The sequence below is a fragment of the Phyllostomus discolor genome, chromosome 9 (genome assembly GCF_004126475.2).
Source record: "Phyllostomus discolor isolate MPI-MPIP mPhyDis1 chromosome 9, mPhyDis1.pri.v3, whole genome shotgun sequence".
In the NCBI taxonomy this organism is placed as follows: domain Eukaryota; kingdom Metazoa; phylum Chordata; class Mammalia; order Chiroptera; family Phyllostomidae; genus Phyllostomus; species Phyllostomus discolor.
In genome coordinates this window covers 89,490,805-89,507,493 of record NC_040911.2, presented here as the reverse complement: position 1 = coordinate 89,507,493, position 16,689 = coordinate 89,490,805, and the positions used below count along the sequence as shown (strand labels likewise).

Genomic DNA, 16,689 nt, shown 5'->3' with positions numbered 1-16,689 from the left:
GGGCCATACTTGGGGCTCAGAAGGGAACTTCCCATGCTGAGCATGGGGAAACCCACAGCTGCCGCCTCTCTGCTCTGCTGTCATTGGGCTGAAATTTGTCAAGGTCCCATCTGTCACCTCACCAGCCCTGGTGCTCCAGCGGGCAGGGTTAAGAGGACTCAGCCATCCTGGGGACATCTGCTTCCTGGACTCTGCCTGCCGAGAGGGGGACCAGTACTTTGCTTGGAGTCAGGAAACCAGTGTGCTCAGCCCTGCCTGGCCGTGTGACCCTTAGCAAGTCTTGTTTCCTCCTGTGCCTCAGTTTCCCTCTGTAATACAAGGAGGACAGAGCCGGTGACTCCCATGGGCCCTTCCAAGTCCTGGAGAATCGGGGAGGACAGTGTGGAGAGTGAGGACCTCATGGGGACACAGATGTGACTCTTCTGGAGGCAGTTTGAGGATGTCCCAGGCTGGGGTCCACTTGTAAGGGGTGGGGAACTCCCACGGCAGCAAACTTTTGACCTTAGACCTTCCCTGGCTAGTGTGCCACATGGCTGCAGGCCAGGCATCCACCCCCATAGGTGCTCACCGCTGCTCAAGGTCCCTTGGTGACCCGGGACCCAGCAGAGGCTCCTGGCAGCCGTGTGACCCGAGTGCTGGTCAGACCCCCGGGCCTTCCTCCTACCAGGCTGCCCATCCACTTCTGTGAGAGCCAAAGCCGCCGCCGCCCACCAATGCCGACAGCAGTGAGAATGTTCTCGCTTCCAAAAGAACCACGTTTATTGATTCTGGCTACAAAGTGTTGGTTTAGAACAATTCAGAAAACCCGGGACTTGGAAACCACAGTGCTTGGAACACTTGAGTGGCGGGCTCACCATAGATGATTGTCGACAGAGCGAATGAACGTGAAGCAGGAAACAGTGTGAGGTGAAGGGCGTGGACTCCGGGACCTGATGGCCTGGATGTGAATCCTGACGTGCCCACTGGGTCCCTTGGGCACCCTGTGACTCAGTTTCCCCATCTGTAGTTGGGCTCAGCCGAGGGGCAGCACCACAGGCACTCAGAGAGTTCTATGGCTGTGTCACCCCTGCACCCCTCACCGGTTTCCAGCTCTCGCTGGGCTCGAGCGCCCTGCCTCTATTTTCACTCAAGTTCAGAGATTCGAACTCCTGGGGCCCTTGACACCTTTCCCCAGTTTCCTTCAGCCTGCCTCCCAGCTCTCACCTGCAAACAGTCTCTTCACCTGAATCTTAAGAACCACCTGAGCTGGATTCTGGTGTCCTGCCTGGACCCTGGTCAGCACGAGTGACACACCGATCTCTTGGAGCAAATGCCATCCTCTTGGGGAGAACTCGGGATTCTTTTCCACGTTGGCAGGTCTCGTGCAGGCGCAGTGGGTGGACTTCGAGGCAACTAGCCACGTGCAGCGACCCATGCTCTGCCGCCAAGAGAGTCTCTGGGGAGAGGTGACATCCTGCTGGATCTTGAAGGTCACATGGAGGTTTTGCAGATGAGGGAGCAGCAGGGGCCACAACACAGAGCCACAGGAGGGGAAGGACCGGTGGCGAGGAGGCCTGGGTCCTCGCCTGGGCTCCTCTCCGCACGGGCCGTGTGACACGGGGCAGACCAGGGCCGCATTCCTCAAACCCCCCAGGGACCTTCATTATTGAACTGAAATGTATTTTAACTGAAATATAACTGACCTGCCAGTGTAAGACGTACAACGTGTTGACTTGATGTATTTATATGTTGTAATGTCATGACCACGGCAGCGTTAGCAGACACCTCCATCCCATCACTTAATTATCTTTTTTTCCCTGTGATGGGAACAACTAACATCTAGCCCCTTGGCAAGTCTGAAGTTTATAACGCAGTACTGTTGTCTCCGATCACTCCGCCGCGGATCAGATCCCCAGGACTTAACACATCTGCTGGTTCCCAGTCCGTCCCCTGGAACAGCCTCTCCCCTGTTCCCTGCCCCCTGCCTCTGGTAACAATTCCGTATGTGGGTGAGATCACACAGTTGTTGTCTTTCTCCGACTTGTCTCACTGAGCACAATGCCCGCAACTCTCACCCGGTTGTTGCAAGGGGCAGGACCTCCTCCCTCCTCGTGGCTACAAAGTGCGTACCCCCTGGTGCACACAGGCCACGGCTTCTGGGTGTGGGGGGGAGGGAGCCCTTGGGCACTGCCGGTGGGAACGTAAACCGGTGCAGCCTCTGCGGAAAACAGTATCGAGGCTCCTTTAAAAACTAAAATCAGAACCGCCATACGATCCAGCAATTCCACTTCTGGGTATTTATCCAACGGAAACAAAAACAGGATGCCGAAGAGATATCTGCGCCCTCCCGTTCATTACGGCATTAAAGATACAGGAACAGCCTAAGCGTCCATCGGCGGATGAGTGGATAAAGTCATTGTGGTGAATATAGACCAGGGATCTTGTTTAAATGCAAATTCTGATTCACTGGGTTCCTTTGGGAGCCAAGACTCTGCATTTCTAACGAACTCCTGGGGGGTGCTGCTGTTGGACGGTGCTTTGAGCACAAAGGACGAAATGAGCTCCAGGTGCGCTGGAAGCTCAGCGATCCCGTAACTCTGTCCACTTCCATTTCCGGTGCAGTTTCCCCTGACGGTGCCCACGCTCCTGAGAACGCCAGCTCTCGTTGGGTCCCTCTAGGGCACTTTGAACTTGAGGGCTTGATGTTGATGGCAGCCCCCTCTCCTGGCCCAGTCACCTGCACACTTGTGCGAGTGCAAACACACACACACACACACACACACACAGCATGTGAATTTACAGAAGAAAAAAAAAGTAATGTCAATTACCCAGCCTCTCACCCCAGGGAGACCCTGAGAATCCTGGGAACCCTCCTGCCCCTCCTCCCCACCCCCTTGGCCTCTGCAATAAGCAGCATTTAAAATCCCAGCAGTAGCCTCATTTCACTGAGTCTTGATAGCTTTGGGGACCCTAAGGAGCTTCTGTTAAAATGAAAATTTCTCAGCGAGAAAAGATTCCTCAATATTTGCCAGAGTTCACTTTATTGGATTTCGTTCCAGGAATTCCAGAGGGCCCTTGCTTTCACAGATGGCGAGATGGAAATCTAGACAGGGAGAGGGGCTGGCCCGAGGCACGCAGCGAGCCCCGCGCTGGACTCGACTTTCTGGCCGTCCCACGCCTCTGGTTCTTGGGGTTGGGCCCGTCCAGGCAGGCGGCCCTGGATCACACTTCGAGGATCGTAGACACGGTGGCCTCAAGCCACTCAGCTGTGAATTCAAATCCTAGGTGATTTTTAAAATAAGCATTTATTGAGCACCTACTGTCTGCCAGGCATTGGGAATGCAACCGTGGCAAGCCAGACGCAGTCCTTACAGCAGAGAGAGAACTGGCTTTACTAATGTTTGGAGCTGACCGTGATCCCTACTCAGGCCAGGGCTGCAGACCCCACACATGTCTGGTTCTCCTCACAGCCCTGTGAGGCAGGTGCTGTGATGACCCAGGCAGGAAAAATCAAAGCCCAGAGAGTTCATTGCCCAAGGTCACACAGCTGATAAGTAGCAGAGCTGGGGCTTGAACCCACGGTGTCTGGGAGCACAGCCCATGTTTTTAACCACTAAGGCATGCGCCCAGGCCAGGGGACTCCACAGCCCAGGCTCTGAACACTGAGCTGACTGACCTTAGGTAGGTGCCTCATCACCTCCCTAAACCTCAGACTCTTCACCCAGAAAGTGGGGACCCCTTGTCTACTTGCAAAGGGGCAGCGAGGATTAATTGAAATGATAGATGTAAACAGTCTGGCCCAGAGCACGGCCACTCACGGCCACTCACGGGATGTGGCAAAATGCTGAACACAGGGCTTGTTAGTTCCCGCACGGCCTGCCCCTCAACTCCCCACCCAGGATACCCACCCCTCCATCATATTTAACATCGCCATTTCCAGAAGCAACCCCACGGGGGCAATCCCTAACCCAGAACGGAAGCTGATTAAACGGTGAGCTTTTAGGCAGTCTGGAGTAGGCGATTCTTTTTGTTTTTTTTTTTTTTTAACAGTTTTATCGACATATATTTCACATACCATAACACTCACCCATTTAAAGCGTACAGTTCAGTGGTTTTTACTATATTTACAGAGTTGTGCAACTGTCCCCACGGTCTAATTTTAGAGACTTCCAACACCCCCCGAAGAAACCGGCACACATCGGCGGCCAGGCGGAGCTGGGAAGCTCAGCCCGAGGGGACGCTGCTCTCCTGGTGGTTTTGCAGGCAGCCTGGCAGGTAACTCGGCTTGTCTTCGGGAATGCCCCTCACCTCACACCTCCGGACAACTGCCCATTTCTCAGCCCTTAGAGTGAGGTCCACTCACCAGTCCTTAAATTCAAGAAATATTGCTTTTTTTTTCTATAGTGAGTGGGGCAGGGGCTGCCTGAACGTTTTGGAAAGTAGAGGTGGGGGGCAGCTATGTCCGAAGGGAATGGTGGGAGACGAAGGGGCGGGGGAAGGCAAGGCTGTGTCCCTGTACTCGCCAGCTCTGCCCCCCCAGCCCCTGCAGCGAGGTCCTGTACACACGCGGATGGGCGGTGGCCTCCCCTGCTTGCCCCGCGTGGAGTTCCCACTCCCTCCCTCCCTTCCTTCCCGCCCCACTGGCTGCTTTTCTGCTCATTTAGGAGCCTCCGCTGGGTGAGCAGAAAAAGATGCATCCTCACAGTGGGCAAATTAGAGAAAGGATTTGGTTCCCTCAGCCCGACACCTTTTACAGCGTGCAACCTGCACAACCGAACACGGCAATTCCACCTTGAACACCTCACTCGTCAAACAGACGAGACTGTCGCAGCCGGGGGGAGTGGAAAGACACGGGCTCTGGTGACAGAGAGGGGGGATGGCAGCTGTGCCATTTGCCAGCTGCGTGATGCAGGGAGAACGACTCCATCCACAGGCTCGAATGCTTCCCACGGCGGGGGAGGCGAGGGCTGTGGGGTTCAGTGAGGTCGTTCATGGGCTGTGCTTGACCAGTTTCCCTCTCTTCCCAGGTGTGGCCCTAGAGCCTCGACTTCCACGTGACAGAACTGATGCTGTTAGCAGCAATGTGTACCGTTTTCTTTAAAAATACCTTTTATCTGGTTTTCATCACTATCCAAGCTCTTATTCTCCACTTTTACTACGGCCCGCCTGGATGAAGCCTGAACAACAGATTCCTAATTTGTGCCCACCCCCTTCCTCTCGCCCTCCAGTGCTGTCAGAAGTCACAACAAAACATGTTAAAGCTAAATCTGGTCATGTCGCCCCGCACCCCACTGACTGCTTCAGACGCTTCCTCACCCTTCCGGCCTCAGACCAAATGCCAAGAGCTCAGAGAGGACTTCCAGGAAACGCTTCATCAAGTGCTGTTAGGATCTGTCTAACAGCCACCCCTGATGTTCTACGGTGGGAGCTGTCCCAAAGCCCGGGAGGAAACTCTCTGAGTCCAAGGACAGCCTGTGCTGGTAATCTGGAAAGCCATGGGTGAGGTGCTAACTGTAGCTGAGGATGCGACTGACTGAAACTTCAATGGCCTCTGTCCTCTGGCCCAGTTCTGCTTTGGGCCCAATGGCTGGGTAGGAGAGGAGATCATAGATTGAAGGAACTATCATCCGCAGGCCCCAGTGTGGGGCAGGGGAAACAGGCTGTGCAGGATAGCCGTTCAACAGCGCCACCACGTGGCCATAGCGGGAACAACAGCCCCGTGGACCCATCCATTCTGCAAACTTGGCATTAGGAAGCAAGACTTACTACTCCCTTGGGACTCTTGGCCAGTGTGGAATGAGGGGCGTCTTCAAAGAGAAACAATGGCATTTTTGCTAACAGAGGCATGTGGGGGCTCAAGAGGCTAATTAGAGAAATAAAGAGGTGACGTATCTGTGCTGTACAATGGTGCTGCAGGCCATGCTGGGTGCAGCCGGTGAATGAATGAATGAGCATAAAACAAGACACAATACCATCACACCGACCACAACGTTTTAAAAACACATTTTAAAAACCCAGACTTTCTGTGTGAAGCACAAAGAGAAACATTGTGGCTACAACCAAAATGCAATTCCTGAGGGAAATGTCGGTGCAGGCTTAGCCTTTGCAAGGAGCACCTCGTCCCTGACATACACACCACCCTTTCCCAAGGAACAAGGCTCTCCGAGTTTAGGTCGTTTCTGAACCCGAGTTCAGAGAAGTCTGCAAGGGTCTCGGGGTCAAGAGGTAGGGAGCGTCGCTGGGAGAAAGGTGGCCTGGGCCCCACAGGCCTGTCAGGAGTGGGTGTCCATGACCTCTGCCTCCCGGTGTGGCCGACAGCCCCCAGCACCTGTGGCCACTTCAGTCGTACTGCACGTCCGCTCCGAACAGCAGGAAATCCTGGGAAGAGATGGGAACGTCGCCATCAGCAGGAAACACACCCCAAGTTGGGTGGGGGCAGCTGCTGGGCTGTTAGAAGAATTGGGGAGCAGAGTGGCCCTGGTCTGCTGACAGGAAGGCAGGAGGGAGTGGGGGCACACTACTGTCTAGCCTCTGGGTTCTGCCCAGCCCCACGCCTGCAAGTCTGCCCAGCTTCTTCAGCAGCTGCCCCCTCCTCAGGCGTGGAGACCCCGGGTCGCCCTGGAGGCCTTGGTTTGTCTTCCTGGCCCCTGGCAGCTCAGGGGGGCCCTTGTTCCCACCAAGGCTGCAAAACCACTTCTCTTGGCTCTGTCATGCCCTTCACTCACAATTCTCATACATGAAGAAATTAGATTGTGCTATGGGGTCATTTTTTTTAAGGATGAAGTTGGTAAAAGGTGGGCAACATAGGAGATGTGTTTCCTCGGTTCTCTTATGTATTTTTCTACAGTCTTTTTTAAAAGATTTTATTTATTTATTTTTAGAGAGGGAAGGGAGGGAGACAGAGAGAGAGAAACATCAATGTGCGGTTGCTGGGGGTTATGGCCTGCAACCCAGGCATGTACCCTGGCTGGGAATTGAACCTGGGACACTTTGGTTCCCAGCCCAAGCTCAATCCATTGAGCTATGCCAGCCAGGGCTTATTTTTCTACAGTCTTTTAGCCCCAGTAGTGTCCTGGTCTAAAAAATGGTGGGGGGGAGTGTCAGGGGGTTGTTGAGCCCTGGCTGTTGTGGCTCAGTGGACTGAGCATTGACCTGCACAAACCAAAGGGTTGCTGGTTTGATTCCCAGTTAGAGCACATGCCTTGTTCCAGGCCATGTCTCCAGTTGGGGACGCGTGAGAGGCAACCACACACAGATGTTTCTCTTCCCCTCTTTCTCCCTCCCTTCCCCTCTCTAAAAATACATAAATAAAATCTTTTTAAAAAACTGGGGGTTGATTGGACCTCAGGAGTGAGGGAGGGTGAGGAATCTGGGCGATGGGTGGGTTTCCCGTGAGGGCTATGAAGTTATTGGGAAAGCCATTGACCGAGGTAAGGGATGCAGCAGGAGGTGATGGCTTGTTGCACAGTGATCAGCTTCGCCAGACTTGCTGGGGCCTCGGGGTGGAGGCGCGCAAGTCAGGGTGCAGAAGAAACTGGAAGCAAGGCTGAGTCTCTGGGCGGGCGAGAAGGTGGCTGTTAAGCCTGAGTTGATGGAGGTGACCAGGGAAAGCCTGTAGTGGGGGAAGGGCAGAGGCCTGGGCAGGACCCTGGAGAATACCCCCTGGGAAGGAAGAGGAAGCAGGAAGCAGCAAAGGAGACTGTAAAGACCCCAGTGAGAGAAGGCTGGAAAACAGGGAGAGGGCATCAGGCTGGGAGAAAGGCAACAGGAGGCGGTCCATTGTGGTATCTAAATTCTGCAGACAGGGACCAGGCTTCCTGCCCCGCAGATGCATTCCAGCCCCTGGAATGAGGCTGATGCACAGGAAAGCACCCAACGGATATCTCAGTAAGGAAATGCAGCCACCGCGTGGCAGAGGATCTGTGGCCACCAGGAGAGTTCCAGATCCATTGTTACCCAGCGTTGGGTGAGAATGATACAGCCAACAGTGAACAGCAGGGACCTGGCTTTGGAGCTGGACTTCATCTGATAGCCATGTGGCATTTCTGAGTCTTAGCCTTCCTTCTCTGTTTATGAAGAGTGCCCACCTTCAGGGCTGCTGCGAGGGCAGAAAGTACTTGGCATGGGGCTGGCACAGAGAACGCTTTTCAGCACCAGGTTGCTGCTATGGTGGGAGACGGGGTGAAGAGAGGCCTTGGGGACTCACCTGGTAAGACTGAAGCACCAGGTTGAGCAGCTGGACGTGCCTGGGCAGCGGGAGAGGGAAGCCCTTCTGCAGCCTCTCTGCAACGGGGGTTCGGGTAAGGTCAGGAGGGGAGAGGGGAGAGGGTGCGGCAGGGGGTTCCCAGGGAGCGGGGTGAGCGGCCTCCCTGAACTGGAGAGAAACCTGGGGCCCTCTCATTCCCACCCCTTCACCCAAGATCAAGTCCAGGGCCAGTGTAGGCCTCTTGGCCGAGACCACCCTCCTGAGGGTGACGGCACTGCCAGAGGACACCAGGCCCGAGTGACAGCAGGGGCCCCTGCTTGCAGGGGTGCGGACAGCGCATGGACATGTGATTGGGGGTATCTACTTGTGTGTGCAGGAAGCGCCTCAATGTTTAAGACACAATCAGGGACGGGCGGTAGTGGGGGCCAGAACTCGGGAGAATTCTAAATTCAAACCTGGTCTCCTGGGCCATTTGAAGCTACACGTGCCGAGGGGGGAGGATAAGTCATATTCTGTATAATAACTGGTCTTCATTTACAATTGTTAAATATTCTGTCCCGTGTTGCGTGGGCCTCCATGGACACCGCTGCCCCTGGCGATGCCAAGGTTAGCGGCTGGCCTGCCTGGCGTCTCTCCCGGGGGATGAGCACACTAGCCCTTGTCCGAGGCCCTGCTTCCCCGGCCTTCCTCCCCGATGTGGACTGAGCGCACGGGCTCTGGCTCAGAGGTGGGATCAAACCCGAGCTCCACCTCTCACCTGCTCTGTGACCGGGCATCTCATTTCTCTGATTCCCTTAAGTCATTTCACTTCTCTGATCTCCTCCCAGGAAAACGGGAGATACGAATGATCCCTCATCTCCTAAGGATGGGGAGGGCACGTAGTGAGAGCTCCACCCACATGGGTTTCCTTTTCTCCATTCCTTTTCCGGGTCAGATGCCGCCTGAGGTTCATTTGAGGTGCCCTCCCCTCAGCCCGCGCAACAGGGGCCAGGTGTCGGGTGGCTCTGGGAATCACCCCCACCACTCCCCCTAGGACTGAAAACCAGTCGTTTCTCCAACGCTCCTTACCGTTGACCTTGGGAAGCACGGCGGTGGGTATGACAAAGTTCATGACGGCCTGCATAAGTTCGACCTGGAAATCAGGAGGAGGGTGGGGCCCGAGTCACGGCACGGAGGTGCAGTGGCCCTGCATCAGCCTCCCCCCCATGCAGGGCGACCTCACAGCTAGAGAACTGCTGAGCAATGGGCCCCAGTGATGTAAAAACTCTGCAGCCCGATCAAGGTCACAGAAGGGATCCCTTTTAGTTTAAAGGTTCTGGATGTAAAGCAGGTTTTAGACTGTAAGGGGCAAGGCAGGGGAAGGTCAGCACGGTATCAGATGTGAAAGCCTTTGCACGAGAAAATGCATGGTCTCACGCACCACGGGCTCCGCCTTTCCCAGGGCTCCTCGGCAATGTCCACCCAAAGCCTTAAAAACGTGTGTGTCTGGTGCGCTGCGAGCACGCCCCTGAGGCATTCATTCTAAGGAAGTGGCTAGGATGCAGGTGCAGAGATGCTCAAAGGGTGATGAGCATAACCGGAACAATGGAACATGACTCAGCGATAAAAAAAGAATGAAATTCTGCCATTTGCGACAACAGGGATGGAGCTGGAGGGTGAGTAAGTCAGACAGGAGAAGGTAAGTACAGCAGGACTCACAAACAAACCAAACGCAGACTCACAGACACAGAGAACGAACTGGGGGCTGCCGGAGGGGAGAAGGATGGCGGGATGGGTGAGGCTGGTGAAGGGGGGCATGGTCAAGTACAGTGTGATAACTCTGCCATGGTGACACACGGTTCGTGGACCTGGCGTGCTGAGCACATTGTAAGGTACATCAGTGTCCGATCACTGTGTTCTACACCTGAACACTAATACCACATTTTATGTCAACTATACTGTAATAAGTGGTTTTTAAGCAACCTAAACGTCCACATTTGGGGAAGCGTCTGGAAGACACGGTGGCACTTTGATGCCAGGAACCTACGCAACTGTTCCGAATGACATTGTAGGGATAGAATTATCATCACAGAAACACCCAGGATATTTTTGAGTGAGGAAGAGCGGGCTGTAGAAACCACAGAATTCCACTTTGTTATTCAATGTACCCAGCAAAATGTCAGAAAGGATGTACTCCAAATTATTAACTAATGGTGAAATTAGGAAACGGTTTTCATTTCCCTTCTTTCCTAAACCCGTGGGTTGTGATTGTTCTAGAATGTATACTTGCCTTTGCAATACTAAAAACAATTTAACACTAATGTAACATCCTCGAGAGAACTGCCTGCCGCGGTGACATTTACAACTTGTAAATATGTACATATTTGTTTCTGGAACAATTGAGTTTCCTTTCCCAGGCTGCAATTCTCTGGGCTAATCAAACGTGGTACCCTTCTCTCCATGAATCTGGGAACTTAACGTTTTTATTTTCTGCAGAAGCAGAAGTTAGTTACCCACTGCGTCATCACACCAGCAGAGCCCCGGTGCCGGTAAATCCGTGGAAACACACCGAGGTAGCTCTGGGTGCTTCTGTTTGATGCAGGCTCATCAGATGGAAATGGCTGGCGGAGTGCTATCAGATTTGGAGGGGATGCTGGGATGGTCTGACTTGGGGCCTGGGTGGTTTACAGGGTACCCACTTGGTGAGGGTCTTGGGGGTGTTTCAGAGATCCAAGGTAATGTTCTCCAGGGGTTCAAAAAAGGCCCCATGTGGTTAGACGCTGCGGACAGAATCAGCATGCTGTGCCTTCTAATGAAAGCCACACAGGTGATGCTCTTCCAGGGAGGCTGCTGAAGGGCATTCGAGCTGCCGCTTCTGTGGGCACCTCACCACCAGCGCCCTCCCTGGGTGGGGGAGGCAGGGGTGGGTCTACTTAACGATGGTCGGTGAATCTGGGTAGTGGAGTCGCGTCCCTGGGCTGGTGAGACCCCTGCTCCTCTCCCTCCCAGCTGCCCTTCTCCATGTTTGTAAGTGACTTTGCCCTTCACCCAGCTGCTCCAGCCAAAAGTCTAGGTGTCATTCCTTTGTGCCCTTCCCCTCGCCCCGCACCTCACATCTCTTACCGGTTGTGTCTGGTCTTACTTCCAAAGTACTCTCTGTCCCCAATCTGTCATCCTTCTCTTCCTTCCTGGCCTAGTCACAGCCTCACCCTCTCTCACATGGACAGTCGCACCCACCTCCCCACTGATTTCCGTGGTCTAACCTTGTCCCCCAGAACCCACCCTGCTAACGCCAGCCAGGAGCATCTTTCAGGAAGGTGTAAGTCAGCTCATGCAACTCTGCATGAAACAGTCCATCGCTTCTCGCTGCCCTTCACACACAATCTACTCTAGCCCCGAAGGACCCGGGTGAGCCGGCCCCAGGGCCGTTGCCCCCCTGCTATTCCCTCTGCCTGTGGCAGATCTTCCCCTTGCTGGCTCCCTCCGCCCAAATATCACCTCCTCAGAGAGGCCTTCCCTGATCACACTGTCTAACTCTCAACCTTCTCATCGCTGTCTACCCCACTTCCATTTGTTTTTCATAGTACTGATCTCAACCAAAGTAACCTTGGTTTCTTATTGTCTGTCTGCCACTGTGCTGTAAGGCTCTAGAAGGGGTTGCTTCCCTGTCTTCTTCACGAGCATATCCCAACACCTGGAGTGCTGTCTGCCACATAGTAGGTGCTCAATACAGTAGTTCACTTGCTCACTCAACACACACTTATTGAGCAGATTTTGCATACCAGATCATGCACATTTAATCCCAGTTAAACCTTGCCACATTTAACTCAAGTGGGAAGGATTATGCCTGATTTGTGGGGAAGGGCTGACATTCCGAGAGGGGAAGCGACTCACTTGCCCAAGACCCACAGCGAGTAAGTAAGGAGCAGAGATTCCAGCTCAGGTCTCTCTTCCATAAAGCTCCTCCCTCCATTGCTGTACATGCAAAGTGTATGCAAATGAACCAGTGGCCTCCGGAAAGGATGCCCCGAGCCCAGTGGCCTTGGGACTGTGATCTCAGAGTAAAGGGAAGGAAGGAGCCACGACAGCCTCAGACTCACCGAGAAGGGGCCGATGTCCGAGTGCTTCAGTTCCAGGAGCAGCCTGTGGGAAGGGGAGGGGGAGGCTGAGGCCCCATTTGCTTGACTCGTACCAGGGTTCGGTTACTGGGGTGAAAGGGCCCACTTTGGGGACTGCTGCCTGGTTTCCCCACCCAGCATTCATCCCCCTTCCTCTGGTCACAGTCCCCTGCTCTTTCCTTTGGGGAAATCACCCACTCTCTACATTGTTAGTACCCGGCCTGGGGGTGGGCTGGCCCAAGGGCAGACTCCGCCTCCCTTGCCACAGGGATTGCTTCAGGAATAGACCTGTGATTCATGCTGAGCCAATGGGAGTTGGTCTCAGGACTTCCGCTGGAGATATTGGGAATGAGGTATTCCTTTTTTCTCCAGGAAAATTAGGGAGCTGCTGCTGACCACGTTTGTCATTATTTGGGACAGCCTTCCAGAAAATGCAGCCAGCACAGGGGATAGCAGAGCCAAGAGATGAAGAGAGTCAGCATCCCAAGGACCTCATTTAAGCACCTGGATCCACACTTGCCTGAAACCCTTGGACTTTTCAATGACCTGAGCCAATAAACTATCCCTTCTTTACAGCCTTTAAGGCATTTTAAATGTGATCTCAGAGAAAGGGGGAAATAAACGGCTGTCTATTGGGCCCCTATCATTCACGATGTTGAATATTGTACTTTGTCCCACTGAATTCCTCTAGCTCTGAGAGGCCATCACACTCCCGTGTGACAGACAAGAAACCTGATACTCAGAGAGGCCGAACAACCTACCTAAGGCCACACAGCTGACAATTAGCAAAGTAAGATTTCTAATAAGTCTCCCTGATGCCAAAGCTTTTTCTTTTCTTCCCTCTCTCTCTCTCTCTCTCTGTCTCCTATACCCTACAAAGCTTGAAAACTCCCTCTCGTTCACCGAGAGGGAGCAGCCCCAGGCCCCTGCCCTGTGGATTCTCAACCCGCCCTGCATGTTTCAGAAAGTCTGTGCTCAGCCATCACCCTACCGCCTCCTCTACTTGAGAGGCCCATGGGTGTTTCCAGGAAAATTAAATCCACATGTTTCCGAAGCAGTAACACTTGTCAAACGGAAGCCACAAGAAATGAGCAGCGTGGAAGCCTCAGGGGCCAATCTCAAGGTTAAAGAGGACAGCTCTGCACCAGGGAGAAGGCAGACATGCAGGAATGTGGGTCAAGACTCACACGAAACAGCGTGAATGTGATTAAGGGGTAGGAGCCAGGCCGACTGTGGGAGCCGCCGCATCCACTCTGTCCTGGTGCCGCCCTTTCTTTCTCTGTGTGCGGCGCCTCTCCACGCCCCCGTCTCCCTCCCTTTGTGTCTGTGTTTCTCTGACACGCTCCCTCCTAACGTGTCTCCCCTGCTTCCTGTCTGTCCATCTGTCTGTCTGTCTCTTGCTGTCCTCAGTGTCTCTCCATGTCTCTCCCTTTCCTCCTTCCCTTTGTGCATCTCTGAGTGTCTCTCTTTTTCTCTGTCCATCCCCTGGTTTTCTCATTTCTCTTTTTCTGCCTCCGTCTTTCCCTCTTGCGTATTGAACACTTCTGTTGCCCCTTGAAGTGTTCCAAACACTTCAACAGGATTCACACCTCCCTTCATCCTCACAACCATGCCGTTGGCCAAGAACAATGACCGGGCTCATGTTACATCCGGGGACACTGAAGTCTGGAGAGTTTGTTGCTTGCCCCAGCAAGCTGCTCTTTAAATGCAGGCAGCCTCAACATCAGAGAACACACTCCTAACAACCCCTTCTGCCAGGATTCGAACCTGGGCACGTGGATCCCGGAGTCTCCCAGCAGGGGAGGCCTGACAAGCTCCCAAGGATGGGGATGAGGAAGGCAGAGTGGGTTTTCCAAGTGCCGAGGAAGGCCGGGGACTTGGGGTGGCTGGGGGCCACTATGGTCCAGTGTGCAGTGGGGTCAGCGGGCGCCACCCAGCCATGAGCTGGTACATGACAGAGGGGTGGCCTGGGACTCAGGACTCTCCGGGCTGGAACTGGGACACTCCAGGCCAACTGAGGTGGCTGGTTACCCCATGATGTGTGGCCTTGGGCAAGTCACTTCATCTCTGAGTCTTAATTCTATTATTGGCAAAATGGGGACATTGCATCCTCTACACGCTGAAGCTTCGGTGTGATGGGTGATCAGGACAGCAACGACATAATGCTGGGCATGTGGTACGGTCAACGCTAGCTCATGGACACCACGAACAGGTGGGCAGCTCCCTGACCCTCCCCTGCAAGGTCACTTACTTGTCCAAGCCGAGCTGTCCCACAAGCCTGTTGGACTTGGCGCCGACCTCCACAGACACGTTCGTGCTCTGCAAAGCAACATCCAGGGAGGTGAAGTCCCAATGCAGGGCCCGGGGCTCTGGACGGCCCCCGAGGCGGGGAGGGTCAGCCTCGGAGAGCCGGCAGAGCAGCCCACACTGCAGGTCAGACGCACAGAGGCCAAGGATGGGGGTGAGTAACCTTCCTTTTGCTTCCTGTTTATTGATGAGTCATGGACTGTCGACCAAGGACCACTTTGTCCCTGGCCCGCGAGTGCCCAGCAGAGTTCCCAGGCTGCTTGCGAGGGCCAGGCCGCAGGGTTGGAGTCGCGCCCTGCTCCCACAGCCATTCAGGCATTTATTTGCTCCCCAGAGGTTAGGTGAGTCAGGAAGCCGAGGTTCCCGCCCCAGCCTCCCTGTCTGCTGTCTGCGACCTTGGGCGATCCTGTCAGAACCATTTCATCTGCAAAGCGGGGGAAGTGGGTCTCAACCTGAGACAGGGCAGACCTGCTGCCTGAGGCTGTGAGCGCCTCCTGGTGGAGGGAAAGTCTCATGTTCGCTCCCAGGGGCTGAGTGGGTGCCACCAAATGTTCAGGGAGCGACACCGTGAGAAGGCGAATGAATGCGCAAATCAACAACGGAATGGAAACTTGAACAAATGAAGGATTAAACACACGAATGAAGGGATAAGCAATGACACGTGTGGATGAATAATGAGGGGATGAACAGGTACACAAAGCAGATGGTCAGTTGAACAAAGGTGTAAGTAGATGAATAATAACGCATGTGTGAACCAGAGAAGGTATGACCTATCTCAGGCTAGCAATCTAGTGAATAAGCCAATGAATAAATGACTGAACATACACAAATGCACAATCGAATGACCAAAGATACGAGTGAACGAACCAGAAGCAGCACACACGTTTCGAGCCAACAGTGGGATGGAGGACTCAATGAGCGAAGGCCTGTCGGGGCCCAGAGCAGCTGGGGCCGTGGCTCTGGTTTCAGGCCCTGGAGCCACACAGTCCCGGTTTGGATCCGGGCAGGGTTCACACCAGCCCCCGACCCCGAGGGCAGCGCTCTCGGCCCCGCCCAGGGCTCCCCCTCTGCCCGCACCCGGAATAGCTTACCATGCCGAGCAGGAAGAGGGGGGCCAAGGAGGAGTTCGGGAGGACGGCGAAGGCCTGAGCCTCCAGGGCCGGGGTGAGGGCAAGGCCAGCAGGGGACACCTCGAGGCGCGGCGGAGAGGAGACCCGGACGAGGAGCTGCACGGTCATATTGGGGAACATCCTGGCCACCTGCGGCCCCCAGTGGGGCAACCAGCAAAAGGGGCGGTTTTATTTCAGTGTGTCTAAATCCTGTCTTGTTCTGGCCCCTGCACAAACACCTCTGATGTCTTCCCATTGCATTTTTTAAAATTTATGTATTTATTTTGTCCTCACCCGAGAACATTTTTTCATTGCATTTAGAGAGGAGCTTTGACCGATTGCCTCCTGTACATGACTGGAGGGGGTGTTGAACCCGAAACCTAGGTATGCGACCTGACAGGGAATTGAACCCCCACCTTTTGGCTATAAGACGGCACTCCAACCAACTGAGCCACACCAGCCAGGGCTCCGCATGGCATTTGGACTAAATAGTAAAGGCTGCAGCTGACGTCCTGCCATCCTCACTCTCTAAACCCGCAGTGCCAGCCACACGGGGCTCCTGCTCCATGAATACAACCTGCTGTTCCCAAGGCCCTTTGCATTTTCTGTTCCCTCTCCATGAATGCTTGTCCTCCATTCTTTCCCAGCTTGGCCTTTCCTCTTCCCTGGGGTCTCAGTTCAAATGTCACCTCGGAGAGCAGTGGGGCTCCAAGGGGGAATGAGGAGGGCCTGGGGGACACCCGCCTCTGCTGGCCTCCAATCCTCCCCCAGGTAAACTCATAGTCTGAGTAAAAATAATGTGATCATGACATGGCTGGTGTGGCTCAGTGGATTGAGCACAGGCTGCAAACCAAAGGATCGCAGGTTCGATTCCCAGTCAGGGTACATGCCTGGGTTGCAGGCCACGGCCCCTAGCAACAGCAATTGATGTTTCTCCCCCCACCTTTCTCCCTCCCTCTCCTCTCTAAAAATAAATAAATAAAATCTAAAA

At 54.2% G+C, this 16,689-nt stretch overlaps 1 protein-coding gene across 1 annotated transcript in view; it reads right to left on the bottom strand.

Moving 5' to 3' along the window:
* Positions 1–4,027: 4,027 nt before the first annotated feature.
* Positions 4,028–16,689, bottom strand: part of BPI (bactericidal permeability increasing protein) — a 32,116-nt gene continuing 19,454 nt past the window's right edge. Inside the window, 6 exon segments of the mRNA XM_028524585.2 lie at positions 4,028–6,357; positions 8,186–8,262; positions 9,254–9,317; positions 12,265–12,307; positions 14,534–14,601; positions 15,681–15,848. Coding sequence (XP_028380386.1) covers positions 6,319–6,357; positions 8,186–8,262; positions 9,254–9,317; positions 12,265–12,307; positions 14,534–14,601; positions 15,681–15,848 — 459 coding nt within the window. The 3' untranslated portion in view covers positions 4,028–6,318.